The sequence below is a fragment of the Bos indicus x Bos taurus genome, chromosome 7, assembly GCF_003369695.1.
Source record: "Bos indicus x Bos taurus breed Angus x Brahman F1 hybrid chromosome 7, Bos_hybrid_MaternalHap_v2.0, whole genome shotgun sequence".
NCBI lineage: Eukaryota > Metazoa > Chordata > Mammalia > Artiodactyla > Bovidae > Bos > Bos indicus x Bos taurus.
This window is the reverse complement of record NC_040082.1, coordinates 52,237,352-52,249,471: the sequence shown is the minus strand read 5'-3', so window position 1 is coordinate 52,249,471 and position 12,120 is coordinate 52,237,352. Positions and strand designations below refer to the sequence as shown.

The following is a 12,120-nucleotide window of genomic DNA, read 5'->3' as shown; positions in this document are numbered from 1 at the left end:
TAGTGCAAGCTCTTGAAATCATCTCTTGAAACCATTTATGTAAGAATGCCTTCACTTTCAGCTACTGTTACTTTACTAAGATGTCACCAGATAAAAACAAAACACTTTTTTTGCATCAAGCAAAACCCTGGTGATAAAGACCGAGATTTATCATTAAGAGTGGGCTGGATGCTATTGGGGAGCAGACAGTGAAGTCGGCAGGGGGAGTGGGGTCTGTGGGATGTGGAATAACAATCCATGGCACCCCCTCCAGTTACCACCACATCTCATCACAATCACAGAAGCATGCAAATGGAAATGCCAACACTTCCAAGATCCTCTCAAAGCATATGACATTCGTGCCAACCAACACAATGAGCTTGTCTGCCTGAATGGCTGGTAATGCCCTTTCCTACTCCTGGCTGTGAGCACAAGGACACTAATACACTCTGTAGGGATTGCTGTCTGCTGAACTTGAGTGTTAGACCCACACAGTATTGCCATGAGTATTAAGGCTGCAGAGAGACCCTGCTGCTGCTGCTAAGTTGCTTCAGTCGTGTCCGACTCTGTGTGACCCCATAGACGGCAGCCCACCAGGCTCCCCTGTCCCTGGGATTCTCCAGGCAAGAATACTGGAGTGGGGAGAGACCCTAGACAGCATCAAGTCTAACTGTTCCTTTTTTTTTTTTTAAAAAAAAAAAAAAAGGGAAACTTACATTCAGCACAGGAAAGCAACCTCAAGTTTACAAAGTCTTAGGGGCAGAATTCAAGGCAGGACCCAACTCACCTAGCTCCCAGTTTAGGGCTCTTTAAACAGCCTCTTTAAAAGTAGAACTTGACTTTTCTCCCTTACTTTCCCTAGATATATTATTTTATTTGTGATCACTGGGGGACAATCTGAACTATCAGACAAAAAACTACTAATGATAATTCAGAAAAACAAGGAGAGAAAAGAACTCTTTCTTGGCAAAGAAATATCGATTAATATGTTTATCCACAGTCATGTTCTCTTTGTATTAATGTTTGTCTCTTTAAAAGATTCCATAAGAGATGCTTGGAAATTTGATATTTTGAATAGTTCTTATCTGTCCATCTCTTGATACTCACATTCTGTACCAACTGAAAATGATGCCAATAGACAAAAATTGCCCAAGTAGAACTTACCAGAGTGTGAGCTCTTAAAGACCAAGGTTAAAACTTTTTGAGGTTGAACTACAAATTTACAACCGGCGCTAACCTTTTCATAGCATGACCTGGCTCCTGAAGAGTTGATAGTTTAAGGTCTTATTGGCCTTGAGGATAGAATAAGTGAGCTTTTACTGTCTGTTCAGTTCAGTTCAGTTGCTCAGTCGTGTCCGACTCTTTGCGACCCCATGAATCGCAGCACGCCAGGCCTCCCTGTCCATCACCAACTCCCGGAGTTCACTCAGACTCACGTCCATCAAGTCAGTGATGCCATCCAGCCATCCGATCCTCTGTCATCCCCTTCTCCTCCTGCCCCTAATCCCTCCCAGCATCAGAGTCTTTTCCAATGAGTCAACTCTTTGCCAAAGTACTGGAGTTTCAGCTTTAGCATCATTCCTTCCAAAGAACACCCAGGACTGATATCTTTTAGAATGGACTGGTTGGATCTCCTTGCAGTCCAAGGGACTCTCAAGACTCTTCTCCAACACCACAGTTCAAAAGCATCAATTCTTCGGCACTCAGCTTTCTTCACAGTCCAACTCTCACATCCATACATGACTACTGGAAAAACCATAGCCTTGACTAGATGGACCTTTGTTGGCAAAGTAATGTCTCTGCTTTTGAATGTGCTTTCTAGGTTGGTCATAACTTTCCTTCCAAGGAGCAAGCGTCTTTTAATTTCATGGCTGCAGTCACCATCTGCAGTGATTTTGGAGCCAAGAAAAACAAAGCCTGACACTGTTTCCACTGTTTCCCCATCTATCTGCCACGAAGTGATGGGACCACATGCCATGATCTTAGTTTTCTGAATGTTGAGCCTTTTTGTTTTTAATTTAAATTTATTTATTTTAATTGGAGGCCAATTACTTTACAATATTGTATTGGTTTTGCCATACATCAACATGATGTACACGTGTACACGTGTTCCCAATCCTGAATCCCCCTCCCACCTCCCTCCCCATACCATCCCTCTGGGTCATCCCAGTGCACCAACCCCAAGCATCTTGTATCCTGCATCGAACCCAGACTGCCAATTTGTTTCTTATATGATATTACACATGTTTCAATGCCATTCTCCCAAATCATCCCACCCTCTATCTTTCCCACAGAGTCCAAAAGACTGTTCTATACATCTGTATCTCTTTTGCTGTCTCGCATACAGGGTTATTGTTACCATCTTTCTAAATTCCATATATATGCATTAGTATACTGTATTGGTGTTTTTCTTGTTGAGCTTTAAGCCAACTTTTTCACTCTCCTCTTTCACTTTCATCAAGAGGCTTTTTAGTTCCTCTTCACTTTCTGCCATAAGGGTGGTGCCATCTGCATATCTGAGGTTATTGATATTTCTCCCGGCAATCTTGATTCCAGCTTGTGCTTCTTCCAGCCCAGCATTTCTCACGATGTACTCTGCATATAAGTTAAATAAGCAGGGTGACAATATACAGCCTTGACGTACTCCTTGTCCTATTTGGAACCAGTCTGTTGTTCCATGTCCAGTTCTAACTGTTGCTTCCTGACCTGCATACAGGTTTCTCAAGAGGCAGGTCAGGTGGTCTGGTATTCCCATCTCTTTCAGAATATTCCACAGTGTATTGTGATCCACAGAGTCAAAGGTTTTGGCATAGTCAATAAAGCAGAAATAGATATTTTTCTGGAACTCTCTTGCTTTTTCGATGATCCAGTGGATGTTGGCAATTTGATCTCTGGTTCCTCTGCCTTTTCTAAAACCAGCTTGAACATCTGAAAGTTCATGGTTCACATATTGCTGAAGCCTGGCTTGGAGAATTTTGAGCATTACTTTACTAGCATGTGAGATGAGTGCAGTTGCGTGGTAGTTTGAGCATTCTTTGGTACCCAATTGCAGATGGCATATATTGTTCATTAGTTTATAAAATTCTTATATGCCATTTTTAATTGCCTACAGGCAGTAAAAGCACAATTTTTCTGTCCGCAAGGCCAGTAAGTATGGTCTTAAACCACCCCCCCTCCAGGAGATAGATCATGATATGAAAAGGTTAGTATCAGTTTGTTGTACAGCAGAAACTAGTGTAACTTTGTAAAGCAATTATACTCCAATAAAAAAAAAAAACATTTTTTTTAAAGAGAGAGAAAAAAAAGAATGTACAAAGTAAGCTCCTAACATTCTCTGTGGCTGTCTTCTCTCGCAGGGCACGTGCACATCACAGACTTCAACATTGCCACAATGCTGTCCGGGGAGATGCGGATCACCACTGTGGCTGGCACCAAGCCTTACATGGGTACGGGTCCCCTGAGCTGCCATGGCCACTAAGAGCAAAGCCTTGTTTTCCATTCCTGTGGACACCGTGTACTGGAGGTCCAGTCATCTGTAGGGCCTTGCAGCTAGGAATGACAAGTCCCTCTCGGACTTTACCTGGAGAGCTTCTGATTTCACAGGTCTGAGGTGAACCTCAGGAATCTCCTTTTAGCAAGCATCCAGTCTGATCTTGATTCAGGAGGGCGCCACAGACTACCTGTAAAGAACGTTAGCTTATGAGTTATTAAGGACAGTTTCTACCTACTTCCTGATGAAGAATATTAATAGTTCATTCAATAAATACCTACTCATTACCTCTGTTTTTAGGTGCTGGTGATCTTGTAGGGAGCAAAACAGACAAGGTCTCCAACCCTTGGGGCTTACCTTTTAGTGAGAAGAGTTTAAAAAAAAAAAAAAAAAAAGAATCACATAGAGAAGGTACAGCAATAAGTGGGATGGTAATAAATGATTTAAGTATTACTATAACCACGATTTACATACTCCTGCATAAGGATGTAAGTTCACAAAGTGCCTTCCCATTATAATTTTGGTTTAAGTGTATCATCGCTATAATCCCATGAGCAGTTTGCAGGCAAAATATTTGAACTTGAAATTAAAGGCAAGAGCATTGCCACCTTCTTTCAATATTTCATTGTCTTACTTGCAGAACTAAAGAGAGGAAAAACAAGTCATCTGTAGGGGAAAATGAGCCTGATTTTATGTGATGTTTGAAAACCTGCAAATTTCCTGGCTTCCAATTATCTTCAGGGGTATTAAGTCCCCTTTGTCACTTTTAAAATAATGGACACATACAATACAGTCTATTTTCTGCCCCAAATCCACAGTACTCAAATGATAAAGAGGAATCTCCAAGCCTGCTGGTCTGAGTTTATTCCCCAGGTTTCCTGGGTTTCCATATTAAGGGCTATTTTCTTGAAGCCAAGTCAGAAAATGTGCATCTGGGTTTTCCAGGCCTGGTTTCCATGGTGAGAGGAGTAAAGGAAGATGATCTTTTTTTTCTCTCCCCAGTGATTTTAAATACAATGCCCATATAATTTGATTCTCCTCAAAATTGGCATTTCCAGTCTTTTTCACCACATAGAGCTAAGAAATTGGAATCCAGTCAAGTTTCTCTGCCCTCTCTACCCTCATCCTTATAATTAACAATTACCAATATTTATTGAAAGCCTTGTAGGGATCAGACAATGTGTTAAGTGCTTTGCATTCATTGACTCATTTATTTTTCTCAACAACCCTGTGAGGCAAACTGTAATTATCACCATTTTACAATGAGGAGAACAAGAAATAATTTGCTCAAGATCACATGGCTAATAATTGAAAAAGCCTACATTTAAAGCCAGCTCTTTTTGACTTTAGAAATTCAAGCTTCTCCCTAAAAGAAAGATAGAGAGACTTTAAAACATATGTATGTATGATTCTTAAATGGTTGTAAGCCAAATGAGGTAGGCCAAGCTTAAGCTCTCAGAAATATTTCTAGTTTTATTTTTAAAAATGAATATCTGTCAGCACTTATATCTTCATCCAGAAGTTGTTCTTGCCTTTGATTTTTGGATGGGAATCTTTCTAAGAGATATCAGAGGTGGATGTCTGCTTTCTTTTTTTGAAAGTTATGTTCCCAATAATTTGGTAAAATCTACCTAACAGATATTCACCAGCACTCTTTTTAAAGTGTTTTTGATAATTAGCAATGAACCAGAAAGAAACAAATTCTAAAAAGAAAGAAAACTAGGATGAAATACTGAATGAAGTTCATAGGAATATACAATATGTTCTAACGTAAAATGCTAAACATATTATGCATCAGGTCCTCAGCTCTGGCAAAAAGAATATGGACCATCTGCCAGTTCTTAAGTACCTTCACCCAACAAGGAAGTTTTGCTTTTTTGAATTCATCATCTTCTACCTGCATGCTCTTTCCAATCACTCCAATCCTTCCTTCTCCCCTCCCTAGGTCTGTGTGAATATAATCAGGATCACCTAGAGCTTAACTAATTAAAATATTCATGTGCATCATAAACTAAGTATTTTTATGTACTAGCATCTACATTCTGTGACTTTTATCAATAAATCTTAATTATTATAGCTTTATAATACAGTTTAACAGATGCAAGTCCCTTTATCCTTTTTTCAGAAAACCTTTATTGTTCACATATTTTACAGAGGAAATTTAGAATCATTTTCATAAATCCCATGAATTATTTCTGTTGCACTAAATTTATTTATTTTTATTTATTTATTTTTGCACTAAATTTATATATTAGTTTTGGACCCTTTCTTCATGTCCTGACCAGAATCTACTGTCCAGTTGCTTTAAAATCTGAAAAGCAAAGCAAATAATGGAAATCCAGATAGCTAATAAATGTATTAAAATGTGGACAAGCTTATTAGTAATCAGGAGAATGCCAATTTAAACCACAAGGGAAGACCATTATGTACTCAATTGATTGGAAAATGTCACAAGGTTAGTTAATGCCAAGTGTGGATAAGGAGGTTGAGCAAAGTGAAGTCTCATGCGTGGCTGGTAAGAATGTTAATTGGTACAACCACCGTGGAAAACAGTTTGATGCTATCTAGTATGTGTGAAGATGAGCAGCCCATCCCCAGCATTTCCCCTCCCAGAAATGTAACCTAAAGATAGATGGACTTAGAAGAATCTTACATATGCAGGAATATTCATGAGAGCCTTGTTCAAAATAGCCCCAACTGAAAACAACCTAGATGGCTATTAACAGTAGGAAACAGGTAAATTACACTGTATTTGTATAGCTTTGAATGTGAACAAACTATGTGCAGCAAGTTGGAGAAGTTTTATACACATAATGTTGAACAAGAAGAGCAAGACACCAAAGAAAACAAGGAGTAAGATTTAACACACACACAAAACACACATACTCATGTTATTTATACATACATGTTATACACACATCTCTTATATAGACATACAAACATAACATCTATATAACATATATGTTACTAAAATAGGGAAAACTAAGATGTTGCTTAGAAATGCATAAACAGAGTCAATCTATGTAGAAAGGCAAGAATAAAATTACCAACAGAAATTTGGGATAGTGGTTACTTCTGTTTGTAACAGGACAGGACCCAGTGATGGGGTCAAGATTCTATGTTGTAAGGTTACATGGCCATTTGGTTATAACTGCTCATTAAATTCTTCTTTTAAGTTTTATTTACTTTTATGAATGGAGATATGGAAATATTTAAAAAAAACAAACAAAATACTCTATGTTCTTTTTGAAGGAAACAGTCCTTCGCCACCTCTATTTGTGTCACCTCAGAGATGGAACATTTGATGGAAGCCCTCAGCGTCTCCCTGCTCTGGCTTTTCAGCACTGTGGGGGTTCAAAGAATTACCTATCCATTATGCTTTTGTGGCGGAGAAGGCAATGGCACCCCACTCCGGTACTTTTGCCTAGAAAACCCCATGGATGGAGGAGCCTGGTAGGCTGCAGTCCATGAGGTTGCTAGAATCAGACATGACTGAGCGACTTCACTTTCACTTTTCACTTTCATGCATTGGAGAAGGAAATGGCAACCCACTCCAGCGTTCTTGCCTGGAGAATCCCAGGGCCGGGGGATCCTGATGGGCTGCCATCTATGGGGTCGCACAGAGTTGGACACGACTGAAGTGACTTAGCTGCAGCAGCAGCATGCTTTTGTGGAGAAGGCAATGGCAACCCACTCCAGTATTCTTACCTGGAAAATCCTATGGACAGAGGGGCCTGGCGGGCTATGGTCCATGGGGTCGCAAAGAGTTGGACACGACTGAGCAACAACATGCTTTTGTACGTTGCCCTTTTTTCTTAACGTTCTTCCCAAATTCCTCAATTCCTAGCCTACTGTGAATATTTATTGAATGAATAAATGCATATTCAAATGTCTTCATGCTGGAATACAGCGTATGTAGGAGAGGATTCTACTCATAAAAACTTCAAGGGTGGTCCAAGACAAGAGAATACACAGCTTTTATAGATGTTTATTCTGTTAGATGTTTTCTTAGCACAACGGTCTGTTTATGTCTCAAAGTTCTCTGCAGCTTCTCTGAGATGTCTATCACCTGTCACCTGGTGGGACCACATCTGATGACTTGCTATGAGATAATGATAAGGGAGGGCAGAGTTATAGTCCACCGCATCCAGTCTGTGGGGGCACTGTGGGGTCAGGACCATTATCTGCCAACTTTTGTGGGGAGCTGTGACTCGAAGAAAGAATGCAGTGATGCATGAAAGGTGAATTCACCAGGGGATGAAGCCTACTTAGTCCTGCTAGGGGCTTTTACAGTCAAGATCAGTCCTGGCATTGGGATGTCAACATCGTTCGTCTCTAATTGGATATTGCCCACAGAATTTTACTTGAAATTGAGTGCACCAGGCAGGGTAAACCCATGAGCATTTCCTACATCACACCATTTCCTTTGTCCAGAACTTGCAACCTACTACCGGAAGCTCGGGTCAAGCGTGCAGCTTTTGGCTAGCTAAAATTTCCAGTGTTACAGATGTTTGTCCCTCTTGAAGAGTATCTAATTTTTTGAGAACTTCCCAGGTACCAGACACTGTGCTGAGATTTTGGCAGCCATTATCTCATTTAGTTTCTCACCTCTGTAAGAACTGCCTTCTCATGATCCTTGCTGATGATTCTGACGCTCAGCCCACTAACTCAGTTAAGGTCACGGTAAGTGGTGAAGGCAGATTTTGAGCCCAGACAGCCTGCTTTCACAGCTAAAGTTTGTAAACAGTGCTTGATTGACTGATTGATTCAGTATTGTTCATTCATTTAGCAAGTTTCTATTAAGTGACTCTAAATGGCAGATTGAGTACTGGACAAGCAAGCAGAGAAGAGACCTATCCTTGCTTTCTACATCATTCTCCCCACTCCATCCTTCAGAAGTTAGGTCTATTCTTGGAAAAATGGGTAGAAGGTTCTCAGTGTGTTAGAGAACATGTACCTGGAGATATCCACTGGAATAAGATTGACTGAGGTTCTGCCTTCCACTGGAGTCACTTGAAAGAATTGTTAGAGAAATGGAGATTAAAACTACAATGAGGTACCACTTCACACCCATCTGGATGGCCATCATTAACAAGTCTACCAATAGCAAATGCTGAGAGGGTGTGGAGAGAGGGGAACCCTCCTACACCGTTGGTGGGAATGTAAATTAGTGTGGCCATTATGGAAAACAGTATGGAGATCTCTTTAAAAACTAACAGTAGAATTCCCATGTGATCCAGCAATCCCACTCCTGGGCATATATCCAGAGAAAACTAATTCAAAAAGATAAGTGCACCCCTGTGTTCATGGCAGCACTATTCACAATAGCCAAGACATGGAAACAGATGAAGATGAGGTCCACATATACACTGGAATATTACTCAGCCATTAAAAAGAATGAAATAATGCCATTTGCAGCAACATGAATGGACCCAGAGATTATCACACTAAATGAACTCAGAAAGACAAATACCATATGATATCACTTATATGTGGAATCTACTATATGACACTCTTTCACACCTATCTATGAAAGAGGAACAAAATCAGGGACATAGAGAATAGACTGATAGTTGCCAAGGGGGAGATGTGGTAAGGGGAATGGATTGGGAGTTTGAGATCATCAGATGCAAACTGGTAAATATAGACTGGATAAACAACTGGTAGCTCTGCTGGTAAAGAATCTAACTACAATGCAGGAGACCCCAGTTCAATTCCCGAGTCAGGAAGTACCCCTGGAGAAGGGATAGGTTACCCAGTCCAGTTTCTTGGGCTTCCCTGGTGGCTCAGACAGTAAAGAATCCGCCTGCACTACAGGACACCTGGGTTCGATCCCTGGGCTGGGAAGATCCCCTGGAGGAGGACATGGCCGCCCACTCCAGTATCCTTGCCTGGAGAATGTCCATGGACAGAGGAGCTTGGCGGGCTACAGTCCCGGAGGTTGAAAGAGTAGGGCACGATTGAAGCAACTAAGCCCAGCACAGACAACAAGGTCCTGCTGTGCAGCACAGGGAATTATATTCAGTATCATGTGATAAATCATAATGGAAAAGAATATAAAAATGTATATATATGTATATGACTGAGTTGCTTTGCTGTACAGAAGTAATTAACACAACATTGTAATTCAACTATACTTCAATTTGAAAAAAAAAAAAAAAAGGAAGAATTATGGAACAAAGAGTCAGTGCCCCACGACTGATGTAAAACTATATCACTCTGAGTGCCCTGCCTTTCTCCTCTCCTTTATCCCCAGTTTCAGGCTGCAAATGCTACTCTTGCCTCTTCCAGATGACTCCAAACTGGAAAACCAATCTCCTGTAGTTGGAGCCAAATTCTGAACATGGTTTGGCACAGTAATACAAATTTATGTCCTGATTACAACCCTTCCAAACCAAGACAACGAAGTAACATCTTCTCAGCCTTCTGCTTACAGAGTCAGCCAGGCATTTGAGGCCTGATGGGATCCAGTTTTTAATAGGCACATGTTCTAAGTCAGGAAGAATTTGTCCGTTAAGGCCTGTGAATGCTTGTGTGTGTTGGTGATGAATGAGAAAGACTATAAAATTAGAAAATTTGCCTACAGAGAGCAATCTAGCAATGGATGATAAACACCCTAAAAGTGTTTATACCCTGTTCCCTGGTAATTTGCCTTTGAAGGAACATGTTTGAAGATAGATTTGTTAATGTCCTCAGGGAGCAAAACAGGCTTCCCAGGTGGCTCAGTGGTAAAGAATCCGCCTGCCCATGCAGGAGATGCGGGTTCGATCCCTGGATTGGGAAGATGCCCTGGAGGAGAAAATGGCAACCCATTCCAATATTTTTGCCTGGAGAATCCTATGGGCAGAGTAGCCAGGCAGGCTACAGTCCTTAGGGTTTCAAAGAGTCAGACACGACTGAACACGCACAATTCAATCGGAGTAAAACTAACTTAACTCTTCTGTGTTTTTCAGCACCTGAGATGTTCAACTCCAGAAGAGAAGCAGGCTATTCCTTTGCTGTTGACTGGTGGTCACTAGGAGTGACAGCATATGAGCTGCTGAGAGGCCGGGTACAGTAGAATTACATTTATCTTTGATTACTCTTCCAGTAAGTTTCATTTTTACAGTGAAAGGATTGAATTTTTTTTTTGGCTAAAAATCAAGTCGTTTGTTTCAGAGATGAAATCAACTCTGCCATGTGATGCTGGTTGCACCCCTTGGGGTTTCTGCCCATAATTAATTCACTCTTCTACATATGGGACCAAGAATGTGAGTTGACATTAAATTATGCAGATAAAATTAAATGAATTATAGGGAAATTATTAACTCCCAGAGAGGGAAAATCAATACACCTCATGCCCTATCTTGTATAAATATATTTGTTTGTTTAAAGAAAATCATTTTGCAGTTACAGTCTAGGGCTTTGATTCAGACACACTTCCCCAAAGGGAGTGTGAATTATTAATCCAACACAATTCATGCCCTGTCTTGTTGGATTTCTGTCTTTCATTTGGCTCTCGGTTCTGGGCTCAGTGGCAAATTAGAATAGTTTCCTTTTAAAAGTAACATTTCTTAAACTCAGAAAATGCCTAATTTTGCTAAGAAGAGATTTTTTTCTCCCTTCCATATTGTTGTACCTCCCGGTAGTTCCCTGTGATTGGACGTAACTGGGAATGTAATGGAGAAGGCAATGGCACCCCACTCCAGTACTCTTGCCTGGAAAATCCCATGGACGGAGGAGCCTGGTAGGCTGCAGTCCATGGGGTCGCTAAGAGTCGGACACGACTGAGTGACTTCACTTTCACTTTTCACTTTCATGCACTGGAGAAGGCAATGGCAACCCACTCCAGTACTCTTGCCTGGAAAATCCCATGGACGGAGGAGCCTGGTAGGCTGCAGTCCATGGGGTCGCTAAGAGTCGGACACGACTGAGTGACTTCACTTTCACTTTTCACTTTCATGCACTGGAGAAGGAAATGACAACCCACTCCAGTATTCTTGCCTGGAGAATCCCAGGGACGGGGGAACCTGGTGGGCTGCCATCTATGCGGTCGCACAGAGTCGGACACGACTGAAGCGACTTAGCAGCAGCAGCAGCAGAGAATGTATTAACAGCATTAGTTTCAATTTTCTTTTCTTCTTTTGCTTAAGAAAGGTGAAAGAAAATGACTGTTAGGTTGCTGAATTTGTATCTACATATATGTTATCAGCTATAGTGAACATTACACTTGTATTTGTTGTGCTTGTTGTTCAGTCCCTAAGTCGTGTCTGACTCTGCGACCCTATGGACTGCAGCACACCAGGCTCCTCTGCCCTCCGCTGTCTCCTAGAGTTTACTCAAATCCATGTCCACTGAGTTGGTGATGCTAGCCATCTCATCTTCTGTGCTCCCTTTTCTTTTTCCTTATTCAGCTCGTAACTAAAAGTGTGTGTTTACCAGCCTCTCCCTATTTTCCCCACCCTCAACCCTTGGCAACTATACTGTTCTACTGTTTCTATAAGCCTGACTTTTCCCCCCAAAGATCCCATATAAATGATATCATGCAGTATTTGTCTTCTCTGTCTGACTTATTTCACTTTGCATATTGGACACAAGGTCTATCTATGTTGTTACAAACATCAGGATTTCCTTTTTTCTTATGGCTGAATAATATTCCATTACTCATATAT

The 12,120-nt window shown here is 40.9% G+C and overlaps 1 protein-coding gene across 2 annotated transcripts in view; it reads left to right on the top strand.

Annotated features, from left to right (window-relative positions):
* STK32A (serine/threonine kinase 32A) overlaps positions 1–12,120 on the top strand; it is a 130,534-nt gene that overhangs the window by 96,823 nt on the left and 21,591 nt on the right. For both annotated transcript variants that reach the window (XM_027546052.1, XM_027546051.1), the window contains exons 7-8: positions 3,336–3,425; positions 10,423–10,520. In XM_027546052.1, the coding sequence (XP_027401853.1) occupies positions 3,336–3,425; positions 10,423–10,520 (188 nt within the window). The remainder of the gene's footprint in view (positions 1–3,335; positions 3,426–10,422; positions 10,521–12,120) is intronic.